The sequence below is a fragment of the Fistularia commersonii genome, chromosome 1 (genome assembly GCF_037954325.1).
Source record: "Fistularia commersonii isolate RoL2024-O1a breed Wild chromosome 1, RoL_Fcom_v1.0, whole genome shotgun sequence".
Taxonomy (NCBI): Eukaryota; Metazoa; Chordata; class Actinopteri; order Syngnathiformes; family Fistulariidae; genus Fistularia; species Fistularia commersonii.
Genome location: NC_141284.1, coordinates 27,556,950 through 27,572,618, shown reverse-complemented (window position 1 = coordinate 27,572,618; position 15,669 = coordinate 27,556,950). Strand labels below are relative to the sequence as shown.

The 15,669-nt window shown below is 39.8% G+C and overlaps 1 protein-coding gene and 1 long non-coding RNA gene across 2 annotated transcripts; one reads left to right on the top strand and one right to left on the bottom strand.

Moving 5' to 3' along the window:
* Positions 1 to 5,975: 5,975 nt before the first annotated feature.
* Positions 5,976 to 8,700, bottom strand: LOC147238050 (uncharacterized). Its single transcript, XR_015107019.1, has 3 exons — positions 8,527 to 8,700; positions 8,237 to 8,356; positions 5,976 to 7,332 (listed from the first exon to the last, which is right to left on the bottom strand). It is a non-coding gene; the product is annotated as an uncharacterized LOC147238050 (long non-coding RNA).
* On the top strand, positions 8,167 to 15,138 carry tmx1 (thioredoxin-related transmembrane protein 1). The gene is made up of 8 exons (XM_086157998.1): positions 8,167 to 8,382; positions 8,726 to 8,841; positions 10,015 to 10,060; positions 10,753 to 10,881; positions 11,180 to 11,225; positions 11,874 to 11,975; positions 12,076 to 12,142; positions 12,827 to 15,138. Exons 1-8 carry the CDS (start codon positions 8,180 to 8,182, stop codon positions 13,075 to 13,077), a joined length of 960 nt encoding a protein of 319 aa, XP_086014124.1. The 5' UTR covers positions 8,167 to 8,179; the 3' UTR covers positions 13,078 to 15,138.
* Positions 15,139 to 15,669: the final 531 nt, after the last annotated feature.

Genomic DNA, 15,669 nt, shown 5'->3' with positions numbered 1-15,669 from the left:
CTGAGTAGCGTTTTAAGGGGACATTTCAGCGGGGTAGATAAGAATGATGAAAGAGACTCACTCACATCGCATATTCTCACTCAGATAAATACATTTAAGGAGCTTCTCCAGGCGTAAATATAAAGAAAATAAACAAATTTGAGTAAAAGACTCCCAGGTTTAACATCGGCCAAACATTTCCTTCCCCAAGACATTATTTCAGAAATCCTAACCCCAAATCAGATGAATCACCTTGGATCAACATTTAAAACAGAATCGCACGGTCAGTATTTTACAAACATCCCTTTTTTTTTTTACTCTATATTGTGAATTTGATCTAGTGTTACATATTTCTGAAAAATGTATTTAGGCTCAGACAGGAGTATCTTTCCCCAGACAAAGAGTGGAATCAGACGGCCACAGTTTGAGAGGCTTCGCTCTACCTTTCCACTCCACTCCCACGCGCCGCTGCTTCTCGCTCATCACTCTCAAAAACCTTGAAATGACTGCGATCCATCGGCCGTCACGTGGACGTTTACAGTCTCGGAGAACCGTTTGGACGATAATGTTGCATCTGAAACAAAGCATGGACTGCAATGGGGGAGCGTGTATGCATGGGAAAACAAGTATTCTGTGGTTTTAAAACAATAAAACGAGTATTACCAATTAATCAAAAGTGAGACAAAAATGATTGAGATAGCCAATGAGTCAAACGCAAGGCCTGCGGGCCAAATGTGGCCCGTGAGAACGTCTTAAAAAGGTCTGATTGTCTCAAAGAAGTCAAGAGCGTGTATTGATAAACTACATTTCCTGCAATTCATGCCGCGAAGTGACGGCATCTCGCCATTAGATCGCAGTGAATCCATATTTATACCATTTTCAACAAGTGGAATTGAGAAATGCAAATGATCCCTAAACATCCAGGAAGAGAAAAGTTGATGCAGATGGAAGGATGTTTCAAGAAAGATGGGAAGGCATATGTAACATTTTGGATATGAATGAGTAATAAATTCAGGAGTTATTTAACATTAAGGAATGCTTACATTTATACTGTTATATGTAGCCCTTTGAGGGCAACCATTATGCCGATGTGGCCATCGGTGAAAATGAGTTTGACTGCCCTGATTTAGATTTTCTATAATATATATAAAAAAATTAAGTTCCCCAAAAAATGTCGGGAACACTTTAACACCCCGATGTGACTCCAAGTCACTAAGAAAGCAACACTGATTCATTTGGACTTGTTTTAAGGACATTACATGTGTTTTTCCACTTTCATTTTTAGTGCAACTCCAAATCCAGACCCCCATGGGTTCATATTTGATTTCCATTGATCATTTTTCTGTGAGTTGGTTGTCGGCACATTCAACTGTGTAAAAAACAAAGTATTTCATAAGAATATTTCATTCATTCAGAGCTAGAATGTGTTATTTTAGTGTTCCTGTACACACACAACAATGGGACATTGAAGATGGCAGATTAATAGTGTTGATAGAAACTATGAAATGTCAAAACACCAGAGGGTTTGCATTAAGTGAGTTAGCAACTTTTCATGGAAAGGAAGTGACGACTCCGCCAGATGTAACTTGTACATTCATTGATAAAGTTTGTCTTCATGTTGATCTCAAGAGCCACATATATCTATATAATCAAACCGCTTATATATTGAACATTTTCTGAAAATCAATACTAACAACATATCACAATAAACATACCGAATATTGTCAATACAATTTAGATTGTATACCATACAATATGGCTTGACATTAAATTTATATCACAAATCGGATAAAGACTGATTGAGGTATAATATCGTTTCGTTGATTCTAAAGAGCAAAACTCACAGCATGATCAACAATATAGCATCAGCAGTAAGGTCAGCTAGCTTAACACAAATTAAACATTACCACAACACATGGCAATTTTCTAAACAAGATATAAGTACATCTATATTTATATTTTGTTTTTTTTTTTTTAAATCCCTGCGATTTTTTGTTTTTGGTTGTTTTGAGCACCATATTGTAACCCGTGTGCTTGAACCTGCTCGATAGCGACACCTAGTGGTAGTCTGTTGCGTGAGTATTAAGCAAATTATTTGGGGGGGAAGGGTAAGTTATTTTATCACAGGATATATTTTTCCTACAGCTTCCACAGGTGTAGAATATAAAACTGAAATAGTTTGCAATGAGGCAGTGGACAGAAACCTCATTAAAATGCATTAATAGTCACATTTAGGCATTTCAGTGCTGATATTAAGTGAAAGTCAGGATGGAAAAGAGTAAACATAAAAACTAGAATGTAATTTTTTACAACTGGCACTTTACAATTTTTTTTTGTAACTGCAATGGTCAAAAAAAACTCCGCAATATCTACTTCTACACAACTTTTTCTCTGAAAATGTATAAATAGTTTGTACTTTTGCATCATGGGTCTTACAGTAACACTATTTCACTGCTTTGTGGGAACAGATGGCAGAATTGACTATAAAGATTGTCAGTTTTCGATCCTCTATTCAGTAAATGATTGGACCTCAAGACCAGCACATTAGTTTCCGAAACACAAAAAATAATATAAAAAAAAAACAAAAAAAAAAAACGCCCACACACACACACAATTAAAAAGTCTGATTAATAAAACCTTTCAAATTGTCAGGATTTTGACCAAAGCATTTTGGGGGAATTGAAAAACATCATTCTAATCATTAGATTAATACTTTTAATTGGTTATACAAATAATTACTTTCACTTACAGTGCAAGGAGATATATAAGTTTTCAGTTGAGTTATGGGGGGGAAAAAAAATTGAATCATTTGATTTCACATTAATAGAGATCACACTTTAAGGAAATGTTTCACTGACTAAAATATGCACTTTAAAAACTGATTGTAATGAAATTACATCCTTGTAACACATGTGATCTTTGTTAAAGATCACCTCATAATTCAACATCTCCATTTCTTATTGTGACTCATTAGCTGTTTGCACACTAGTGAAGCACAGTCATTCACCCGCCCACACACACAAACACACACTACCAAATGCCTTATTTAATGAAGGGACCAAACAAACGCAGAAACTTCTTTGTCATTAATGCGTTTGAATGTTAGCGGATAATGAACCGCGTGACGGTTTTGCAGAGAAAACCAGTGTAGGAGAAGCTTCCCTGTTCCTGCAGAAGATGCACATCAATCACGCAATCAGAGACAAAAAGCCAGACAGCTGCTGTCAGCGGCGCCACAGGTGTTACACCGCAGACGGCGAGAGACACCTGCTGCAACGTGAGGCGCTGCCAAAAGGTGAAACAAGGGGGGGGAGAAGATGTTCTGAACTTGTGCTGCAAGAAGCCGCTTTACGCTTGTCGTCGAACCGAACGTCTCAATCAAGAGATGTGTTTCTCGTCAGTGAATATAGAAAGTGACAGCTTGTAATCTGGTTGCAGTGCAGACAATAATTGTGGGTTTGATAGTGCAACATAAACCTGCAGGGGATAAATCACAGCGCAGAACTTTACAGGAAGTCATTGCTATTTTCCCACCCCGGCTAGCGCCAACTCCAAGTGTCGCCATCCAGGAGGCGGTTTAGGGAAAGATTGAAAAAGCGTTGACTCCAGAGCGCTCGTCGCATTAAATTCAGCACAAACCTGAACACTTGAACCTCACAAAGTACAGAAAACCCCTTTCCTCCTCCCCACTTAGAGGTTTTTTTAGTTTGTTTTATATCTCTTAACCCAGAGATGCTATCGTTGCTATTTGCACAGCTACTTTTTCCACTGACGTTGCACCAATTCTTTATTCTTCCTATTATTTTCTATATGTTTGGGTCACATTTCTAAGCTTTATTTTGGAGATTTCAGATTTTTTTTTCCTAAATTTTTATGAGACTGCACTGTATCAGAAATTTGATGTTTGAGTGCTTGAATAGTTTTACTACTACAAATAAAATATCCGTAGCGAGCTCTGGTAATGGTTCCACAGTCATTTAAAAAAAAAAAAAAATTATGCATTTGCACATTAATTGGCATCACCCTTTTTAATTTCAACTTCATAATTTGATAATTTGTCTGTACTATTTATGGATTGAATTCATCCATATTCATCTCTATACACAATTAAAAAAAAAAAAAATCTTAAGATGGTGGTCGCTGTTTATTTCTAAAGACAAACCTGATGGAAAAAAAACTGGCAGGACTGCAGCTGTGTACGAGTCTGCACAGGCTGTGCTTCAGCACGGTGGTAGCCATGGCAACCATCAGCCTTTGGTCAGCCATCAACAGTTTAATCTGTAATTCATTAAAAGGACATGAAGAAAACTCTTTGCCTTCTTATAACGGCGAGGGCTGGTGAAGAGTCAGACCAAAGCGCAAATGACTGTCTATTCTGGTCTTCCATTGATTTGTATGGAGTTGCATTACTCTTTAGAATATACAGCTATTAGTAAACAAAAAAAAAAAAAAAATCTCACCTTTATGCGAAAAAAACCCCAAACAAAATATGAGAAATGAACCCAAAAGCTGGACAAACTCCACAAATAGTAATGGTGAGCAAATTCAAAATGGTTCAAATCACAGAAATTTTGACTAAAATGACCACTGAGTGAAAAGAAATGAGGACAGAAATGCTTCAATTCATTGACCACATCGTTCTTTACGAAACTTGTTTTTCTTCTGGATCTGACAGCCAGGAGGGAGCAGATTGATCCTGAGCTGTAAGTGGAAGCCACCCGATGTCTGCGGGAGGAGAGGTGACGGAAAAGGGCACAAGAGGACGTCGTCCGGAGGGTATTTTTGGAGTGCGAGGTTTACTGATAACTGGCAGCTATTGCAATCTGCCTGCAGGTTTCTCGCTGGAATAACGGCGGTCATTCTGCACCGCCGCTCAGAGTGCATCTTCTCAAACTCGAGACACACAAGCAGCTTCTGAACTAAAAAAATGCTTCTTGCATTTCACCTTTGAAAGTTGTTTTATGTGCAGAACTGCTTGTATTAGAGCTGTGCGATAGCGATTGATGAGGGGGGAAACACGTTTTAGGTGAACGGCAGTGAATCTTATCACCAATGTTACAGTAAAAATCATTAATAATGTAAATACTAAGTGAGAATCCAGAAGTGACTAAAAAAAAAAAAAAAAAAAAAAAAAAAAAAAAAAAAAAATCAGGAAATTGCTTTTAAAAAAAGCCCACTTTGTGAATTTGTCCATTCCCTCACATTTCATTCCCACGCAATCAATAGAAATTGACATGTAACAAATACATTCAACAAAAAAAAAAAAAAAAAAAAAAAAAGCCAGAGCAAGTTATTTTTACCTATTTTGCTCCAAACAAATTTTTTTAAGCTAATATGGAACGCAGGTGAGGTATTTATGTGGTTATATTCCTTCAATAACTCAGCAGAACATTTCTTTGACTGTGCAAGAAATGCTAAAAAAAAAACAAGTTTGATGATCGTGATGACAATGATATCTAGCAAAAAAAAAAAAAAAAAAAAAAAAAAAAAAAAAAAAAGTGAGTTAAGAAATACAGGTTTTGGAACTTTTGAGTTCTGTTCGCATTCCTTTCAAGAACGAGGTAAGAAATTTTTTTTCTTTTTTTCCAGAGGCTCATTCACCTGAAAAGACCTCCTCCTGCACAAAATCAAACCCTGCCAATTCCAGCAACTGGGGACCGCATCCCATAATATAATCTGTTAGCATTAGCTAGACAACATGAGTGGAAGTGAAGGGGTCTGCCCACACGTGCTGCAAACGGAAGAAATAAACAAATCACAACGGTAGGTTGATATTAAAAAGCGGAGTGTGGGATTTCCAGCACAGAGCTGATAGAAATGAAGATGCTGAGGAGGCCATGGGAGGAGCCTCAAAAGACCTGCAGAAAAATTAGATTTTACTCACCTTTGGGTGAAAAAATACATTTACATTGCTCACAAATTGAGCTCTTTTGTACTTTACTGACGACCCGCTTTCGTAAATTCATATCCGGATTCCCGCTGATTATGAATGCATTATTTTATTTTCAGGACAAGATTGCCACCTATAGGTCAAATATGTATTTAACATTCATTTTTAAAAATGCATGGGAGGGAAATCATCAAAAGAAGCTAACCTTTCTTAAAAATAAAAGGTGATAAATATAAGTGCATGGATCTGGTTGTGATGGCTCACATTAACAGCCTGCTTTCAAAACAGTATCAAGGTTTTTAAGCAAGTATCTGACCGGCATGCAAGAAGCATTTTAAGAGTTACAAAGACACAAATAGATGACTGTGCACAGGAAAGATGTAGATTTCTGGACTTGGGAACAATAAGAAGCTATAAATCTTACTGTCCAGATGAAGCTCCACCAGGAAGGGATGAATGTTGGTAGTGAGAACACTCCGGATCTGAAAGGCCCTTCTTATCCTCGGCCAGACGAGGCTGGATGGTTTACAGGTGTGCAATGAACACATCAGGCTCCGAGAGGCACGTTAAACTGACAAAGCTCCACAGATTTGGATCTTTTGAAAGACTTTTCCTCGTAATCCTTTTCACATTTCTACTGCTACTTATTCCCAGTTCATCATCAATCTGCAGGGAATTCATATCTGGATTGCAGGGTTCAAGCCAAACACCCCTCCAACATGTATTACTTCATAATTTTTTTTTGTCTCCTATTATATAATATAAAGCACTTTGAGCTGATTTTTTCATGCTATGTGACCTATCATAAAGCAATGTTTCTTGTTATTAGTTTTAGAAGTTGTAGCGCTAGTACCGTAGAAGTTCAGGTTGGAGGTAAGACTCCTTTAGGAATCATCTCTGCAATTAAAAACCCAAATCACAGTTTGTACACTGCATGTAAGACGGAGGAGCTTTCGGAAAAGGGAAAGCTGCCGACTGATGTTTACAGTCCAAATAATACATGGGTGTGCTGTCGTGTTGATCGCTTTTGTAGACCTAGAAAAAACATACAACAGGGTGCCAAGAGAAGAACTCTGGTATTGTATGAGGGAGTCTGGGGTGGCAGAGAAGTATGTTAGACTGGTGCAGGACATGTATGCTCGCTGTGAGATAGCGGTGAGGTGTGTTTTAGGGGTAACAGAGAAGTTGAAGGTGGAGGTGGGACTCCATCAGGGATCATCTCTGAGCAGCTCTGAGCACCTTCTTGTTCGCAGTGGTAATGGACAGGTTGACAGATGAGCTTAGACAGGAATCTAATAAGCAATGATGAAGATGTGGAGGTTCCAGGATGGATAGGATCAGGAATGAGTCCATCAGAGGGACGGCATATGGTAGATGTTTTGGAGAGAAGGTCAGAGATGGTTGGGTCACGGAGAGAGGAGGGAGAGTCAGTATATTGGTAGACGGATGCTGGAATTGGAGATCTAGAGAAAGACCAAGGAGAAGATTGATGGATATGAAGGTAGTTGGTGTGAGAGAGGAGGATCCAGAGAATAGGGGTAGATAAGAATAAGAACAACTGTATTTATCCTGAAGGAAATTGTTGTGCCAGAGTTACAAGAAAAATAAAACAAGAATAAATAATAGTGGAAAATTGTATAAACACTATAAAAAAGAAAAAGGGAAAATAAGAAATACAAATAAACTATAAAGTGTCTTAAGTAACAAGTGAAAACTATAAAGTATCTTGAGTAACAAGTGAAAGATGAGGAGTGCACAAGAGTATGAAAAAATATTGTACATGTAGTTGTTATGAAATATTGCACAGTTATGAACATATATACAGATAAATTATTATAATTTACAGAAAGTTGGTGAGATTTTTTTTTTTTAAGGTTTTAAGATTTTAAGATTCTGACGGGAGAGGAATTAAAAAGAAGATGGTTTCGCTCTCCTTGAAGGGAAAAGAAGAAGAAATACTGCTTATAATTAGGATTATGTCCAGTTATGGGCAAATAATTACGATTATTTCCAGTGACTAAAAACCAATAATAAACCAAAAATAAACCAAATTCTCTGCACTTTCGGACGATTCTGATCTCTCCAATACGACTTGAAAGCAGCATTACTTCCGGCATATCTTATGCACGTCAAAAAACCTTACACAAACAAAAAATACAAACACGTAGGAGATTTTTTTAAACAGTTAGGGGCTTCAATGATTTTAGAAATTGGTTAAAATACAGATTTTCCTCTGTAAAGTCAAATGAAGCCGCCAGATTTGGAGGTTTCGGGCGGAAGTGGGCGGGTTGTGTCTCTGCTCGAGCAGACATGGCGTGTTTGCTAGCATGTAGCAGTGTAGGCACTGCTATGTTTAATTCGACCTACCACATAAAGCGGCGATTATGGATTTCTTTTCTCTTTCTGGCGCTGTGTTTGACGTCTCCGGCCGTCTCTGCCAAGCCGAACACCCCGAGGGAAGTGACCGACGGAAACTGGGAGGATATCCTGACAGGGGAATGGATGATTGAATTGTCAGTGGTTCGCTAAATTGCTAATATGCTAGCAAGATTCTTTAGCTAACTAGGGAAGCATGACTGTCTTATTTGTGTTTTAAACTGATTTTCCATACCCGACTACTAGTTTAATGACGAGTATTTGTAGAGTTAATTACTTACTTACGTGTTGTGACTGCCCGGTGTACATGTTTTGGGATTTATAGCTAGCATGCTAGTTACTTAAGCAATATATCAATGACGTTAACGATCAGCATGTCAATAATGTCGGCATGGTTTTGTTGTTGTTATTGTTTGTCTACAAATGTCGCTACGTTTGATTTTGCTGAGTTTGTCGTTGCGAATCCTAATCCTCGTACAGCTACGCTCCCTGGTGTCCAGCCTGTCAGCAGCTCCAGCCGGTGTGGAAGGAGTTCGCCGACTGGGGAGACGACATGGGGGTCAACATCGCGAAGGTGGACGTGACAGAGCAGCCTGGTAGGCCCAAGCTAAGGGGGAAAAATTCAAAATAATAATAATAATGATAATAATAATACATTTCATTTGAAGCCGCCTTGCTTGACACTTAAGGACATAATATATTTTTGTGTTTATGGCCATTGTTTTCTTCCTTGTAGTACCATCATCCTTGAAAACTTGTGCGGTACTTTCTGGGAGAACTTCTCTGCTCTACTCTACTATTTTAAAGTTTTATTTCACAACAATAATGTCCTCTGTTACACAAACGGTCACTTTTTTCCTTCTGATATTAATGTCTCGCTAAATGCGGTATTTTACTGAGGTAGAGGAAACAAATCTCAAAATTCAGTGTATCAATCAGTCCATCGACACTTTGTCCGTTAAATAACAAAATATAGTTCTGGGCTTCCCAGTGCTGACGGAGTTCCCTCGTTTTTAGACAATTTTGCTACTTTTACCAAAATTATGTTTGTCCAGGATGACATAGGTGTGTTATTGACTCATAATCCAGCTGCGGGCAGATGTTAGAGGCCCTTCAGTTGTTATCTTTAAGTCCGTATGAAGGCGTCACATGATGTCAGATTTGTGCAGATATTGAATTATATCCGCGGGGAAAATCCTTGTTGTTTTTCTGCTTGAGGTAAAAGTGAGAACCATGAAGACACCGAACCAGGAAAGGGCGAATGCAGCTCCAAAACATTAACGCTGATTCAAACTGGTGTCAAACTCAGGATGTGAAAATGATGTAAGGCATAAATGTACCCGATTTTGCTCGTGTTGGTTTTTCTTTTTTCACGGCCGGAAGGAAACACGCACTTCATCTTTTTCGTCGAGGACGTACAAAAAAAAGCGGATTTTTCTTTTGTTTAATAACCACAGAGGAAGCGCAAGCTTTCAAGGCCGTGCTCGGTTTCGCCCTCGAGCGTAACCGGCTGAGCAAGACGCTCACTTTCTGCAAGTTTCTCACGACTCTGCATCATTGTGCCAGATCCTGCTGGCTAAATGGCGTCACGGGTGAAGGTGAAACGTAGGACCGGTGCGATCGACCTAAAGCACTTTCATTTATCTCTTTTAATGCACTGCACACTTCACCACCTCGGTATAAATGAGACCTCGTACCTTCAGCTGGCTTATGAGCCTCGAGTAGCTTCCTGCTGACAAAACCCTGCTCTTCTCTCTCCCCTCCTCAAGGTCTGAGCGGCAGATTCATCATCACCTCACTTCCTACCATTTACCAGTAAGTTCTCACTCTGCCTCCTCCCTATTTCCTCTCTTGCAAAGAGTCATTTCTGTTTTTTTTTTTTTTTTTTGAGCCACAACGGTTTCAGTCGCTTCCTATTAAACACCGTCTGGGTTTCTGTGGCCGCTTGGAAATTTAGAAGAAACAAATTACATTACATTACATTACAGTACAGCGACTTACAGTAGAGGACATAAGGACTGCAAATAACACTTGCAAATACAAGATGCACAGGAAATATACAGAACAGTAAGCTTGGGCTAGTGAGTTTTTTTTTTTTTTTTTTTTTTTTTTTTTTTTTACAAAAACGTACACACACACACACACACACCCTGCATAGCCTAACTTGGTGCCTAACCTGATCTGGGGCATCAACGCAGTAAAAAGTCTTGAAAATAATAAAATAATGATGTCATGAGATTAATGTTTCCGCTGTATCAGGCTCAGAGATCGTCTGCTAGAAAAAAAAAAAAAAGTTAAATACAATTAAATATAATTATCTTATAATAAGAGCTATTTCCTGTAGCTTAGCATGCATTGTGATCACTTCAACTGTTATAAGATAGTTACAAATTTGTTTATCTCGTTCCTTGTCACCCAGCCTTTCCTGTTTTTCCGAGTGCAACTGCAAGCACATGTGATGGAGTTTCATTTTATATGGATGTGTGTGTGTGTGTGTGTGTTTTTAGCTGTAAGGACGGGATCTTCCGGAAATACCAGGGAGCCCGGACCAAAGAGGACTTTCTGGGCTTCATAGATGAGCAGAAGTGGAAGGCGGTGGAGCCGGTTTCCTCCTGGTTCGGGCCGTCGTCGTTCCTGTACGTGGAAGGGATTGGAGTTTTTAGTTTGAGACATTAAAAAACAAAAGACGCATTTTTATCAGTCTGAGTCGTCCCAAGGGATAAAACCTTTTAGAGATTGTTGCTTCGGCGATCTTCCTCACCGTTCTCCTTTATTTGCACGGAAAAACAACCAGAATAAACATACGAGGCCTTTCCCCGCCAGCTCCGTTCTTCATCTCTTTGTAGTTGAAAAGGCAAAAACGTTTTGTGTGTTTATTCTTTGCACGACAGTTTGATGAAACCTGATTGAATTGCTTTCTGCTTCTTTTCACAGAATGAATTCAATGTCCGCTTTGTTCAAGCTCTCCATGTTTATCAGGGTAAGTGACAGTTCCACATTTTCAAGCCCTGACACATCATTTACTAGCATTTGCACATGTTTGTATACATAATGTATGTATTTGAATGAAGTAGCGGAAGCTTTTAAGGTATTTTGATTGAATGTTGACATCAGAAATGTCAACTCTTAAGAACAAGAATAGGAATAAGAACGACTTTATTTATCCGTAAGGAAATTGTTGTGCCAGAGATTCAGGTAAAACATAACAATAATAAATAATAGCAGGAAATTGTATTAACAATATAAAAAAAAGGGGGGAGAATAAGAAATACAAATAAAACTATGAAGTGTCTGAGTAACAAGTCAATGCCTCTTTCCTTATTTCAATGCACTTATACACACAAATCTTCATTTTCAAGTGACAGTAAAAGGCGGGATGTGCTCCGGCTCTCACGGAGAGCGCAGCTAATTAGCAAAATAATCTAGAAAACACGAGGAAAAAAGTTTTTCTTTTGAGATTTACGCCTGCAATTCCAAAAGCAACCAGTAGGGGGCGCCAGAGAACACATTATCTGGGACCGAGGTCAAACATTATTTTAGTAAACCCGGAATTGACCGAAGGGTTTTAAATACTCTGGGATTCTTTCCAATGAGTTAAGATATTGTGGAACAACATTTTCTTTTTCAGCGTTGCCACAACTACATGACGGAGCAGCTGGGGATCCCCGTCTGGGGCTCGTACGTCATCTTCGGCCTGGTCACCCTCTTCTCCGGGCTCGCCCTCGGCCTGGTGAGGAAGAAATATTCCCCCCGTTTAAACCGCTGGCGATAAAACCGATGAAGGCGCCCATGAAAAAATTCACCGTATTTGTTGTTTCTTTTCTTGACAGTTGCTGGTTTTCATTGCCGACTTCGTCTTCCCCTCGCGCCGATTTTCCTCCGCCGACTACTACCAGAGTGAGATTATATTCCATTGTCGCTCGTAATTCATAGATGTTAAATTTTTAATACGCACTTGACGAGTGTGACGACTATTTGAACTTTCTATTATAAGCCCTGGCGGGATGCTAGCAGAGACCCACTCTTGTTTCCCTATTTCAAAAATGTGATTCTTTTAAAACTCGCTTCTAGTAAAACCAAACCGTTTCGGTTTTAAAATTTAATACAGCACGTTCTCCCGATATAACCCTGGTTGAATCCCAGCCAGCCGAGATTAATTATAATAAATAGAATGAACCACAGTGACAGAAGAAGGTCGAACCAGACAACGGAAAAATGAAGCTGCCATACTTTTAGCATTAGCACGAGCTACGCTAAAGGAAGGTCTTAACTCGCACCATGTGTTGTTTTCAAAGTGTAGCATGTAAACATAACAACAGCAGCACAGCAACAGTTTGTCATTTGGCAAAAAAGTTACAAGTCGTGTGTGTTTGTGTGTGTGTGTGCGCGCGCACGTGTGATCACATTAAGCTAAATATGAATAACCCTGGAAGATTTATCAGTGAAAAAAAAAATATCCAGCTCGACTTGAAGCCGAAACAAATCAGCTTTTCAGCACTTGATGTATTCGAACAACGGGAGTATCGGAAATCTGACGGCGTTTTGGTCAAACTCTCTCTCATCCGTCTCGTCGACGCGCAGAGAAACAGACGATGGAGCAGGCGAGGCTGATCCAACGCGAGGAAGAGGAGCACGAGGCCGACGGCGAGGACGACGACGACGAAGAGGAGGAGGAGGAGGACGCCGAGCAGGACGACGTCTGGAGGAGGAGGAGGAGAGGTTCCCCGGAGGGGCGGCCCGAACCCAAGGGTCAGGGATTTGCGGACGAGTCCCTGAGGAAGAGGGCGGCGGCGGCGGCGGCGAACCGCCAGGAGGAAGAGGAGGACACATAAAGCGCGTGGAGCTTCTCGCGGCTTCGACTCGCCCCGAGACGAGGCGCCGCCGAGGGTTTCGGGAGCAGCAGTGTTTACAGCAGGGAGCTGAAAGCTCTGACCACCCCTTCCTGGTTTCTCCTCCCTTTGCTCTCCCTTGTTTTTTTCAGCGGGAGTGACTCAGACTCACATTTCTCTTTCTCTTTCTTTCTTTCTCCGCCCGGAACAGCAGAACACTCCTGACACCTGTTTCCACTTTGTGGAAAACAGGAAAACAAACGGCCCGGCCGAGGTACGGTGCGCCGCCGAGCTGGATTTATTTTTAATTTTTTTTTTTTTGCAATGTTGATAATACTATGCATCTTTTTTTTTTTTTGTAATATCTGTATTATTCCGTCTGAATTATTACACCAGGCTTCCTTTTCGAGGTTCGTCGCGCTCAATTTAACTCTCCGGCCAACGTTTTCACACCGGTTCCGAGTGGTTTGCACATATTTCTACCAGACAGTTCCCCCCCAAAAATAACACCGCAAACACACACACACACACACACACACCATTCATCGTTTGCTGTTTTATGGAGATGAATTATCAGCAGAGGCTTTAAATCTTCTCGCAGCGGCTGTTTCCCGGGTTTGTGTCAAGCGCGAATCCTCTTGGACGAACCCTTTTCATGGCATTTTAGCAAGACGGAGCTGCACTGAGTTCGGCAGGGACCTCGACCATATTAGCGAGACGTTCAAGAAATGGAAATTCTGTTAGTTATAATCATTCGTTGCCACAATTCATCTCACAGGAAAAGATCCAAAACAATTTTCTGTTTCTGGTATTTTCTCAAGACTGTAATCGAATGATCATCTGATTAAAAAATTGGGAAAATATCATCTGCTAAATGTCTCACCAGGTATAAAAGATTAAAATGATCTAAAAAGATTGTCAGGAATATCAGTACCGAAATATTTTTACATCTTTCTTGAGATGTGGTCAGATTTTTTTTTTGGTTAAAAATGCAAAAAAAATCAGTAATCGCGTTCCTGCGAGGAGCCTCCAGCTTACTGGAGGGAGAGGAATCCGTCCTCGTCCTGCTTGGTGGGCCGTCAATGTCGGCGAAATCTCGAAAGATTGCGGGTTTCCCGTTGTGAAATCGTTTTTTTATCGAACAGAAATTGCCTGTTACCGGCCCGCTTTCAGACCTAATGGTACGCGAGGTTACAAAAGAGGTTTTCTGACACACCTTCACAGACTTCTTGCGGTGAAAAGATAATATCTGCTGCGTAAAGTTGAAAAGATCCCGTCGTAAATCGTAGTTGTGTCGGTGTGAGTTTATTAAAGAATACAAGGTTTTTTTTCCCCCACTTGCAATTTCAAAAAACAAATCTTTTTAGCACAAACCAATCGGTGATGGTTTTTTTTTTTTTTTTTTTTGGGCGGAACAGGAAAAAGAGGCGTGTGTGTCACAAATGTTATTGCGTAAATGTACGTTTGTTGATTTGTTCCGGGCAAAGTTTAATTTGCAAATATAGTTAGCGCACATCTGGCGACTGCGGCTGCTGCCGATCCGTGCGCGCGACGCGACGTAGCCGTCATGGAGGGTTAAGAGCTAAAGAAGGATGCTAATATGCTAGCATTACCAGCGAGACGCAAGCCTCTGTGCTATGAGTAGCGGTAACGGTGTTACCATAGTAACGGACCTAACCCAAGTCTAGAGAATATCAAGGGAAATCTTGACTGAGCCTCTCATAGCGACTTCAGCCTCAAAGTCTCAGTGATGGTCAGGTTTTTGTAGCGGATTTAATATTTAATACACATTAATATGTGTTTTAATACACAAACACACTTCTGCTCTGGGGCAGGGGGGTTGTGTTGAATCGATGTGCTTCATTTTTTTTTTTTTTTTTTGAAAATGCTTATTACTTTTTATTCCAAAAAGCTAATGACTGGTTTTGGTGACCTTGATTGTAATTTTATCTTTTTTTTTTTTTTTTTTTTTTTTTTTAACCCCCAACCTGACCACTATTTATGGCTTGTAGCATTCACGCGTTCACACTTCTGCCGAATTCTTCCAATAAACTATTAACTCAAGAGATTTTGCCTTCGCTATTCATTGCAACCAGCAGCCACTCTTTTTATATCTTCTGTTTTATCAGTGGGAAACTGAGGAGACGGAGCAGTTCCTCACAGCTTGAGGAGAAATGTATCTGGAAATGAAAGCGGCTGAAACGAGATTAACACAGTGTGTTAATTTGAAAGGGGGGGAGACTTCAAGAGCCTCCCCAAAAGTTTTATACACAAAAAAAACAAGCTTTAAATGCCTTACATTTGTCTTGTAACCACTTGAAGAGCATCGGCACTCCGAGCTCTAGAATAAATCAATTTTTTTACAAAAAAATTTATCAAAACCTTGTTATGAAAAAAAAAAATATACCTCAGTTTCATTTTTATCTGACTAATATTAAACTTGTTCGCTCAGCTGAGTCAGCGTTGTTGACCGGCCTTTAAGGTGTGGCGGATAAATACGTAATATTAGTATAAAAATATTCTCCCTTTTTCTTTCAAAATACTCCGTATATTATGCAAAGCGGGTTCAGTCTGTCTCCTGGAATTATCTGTGAA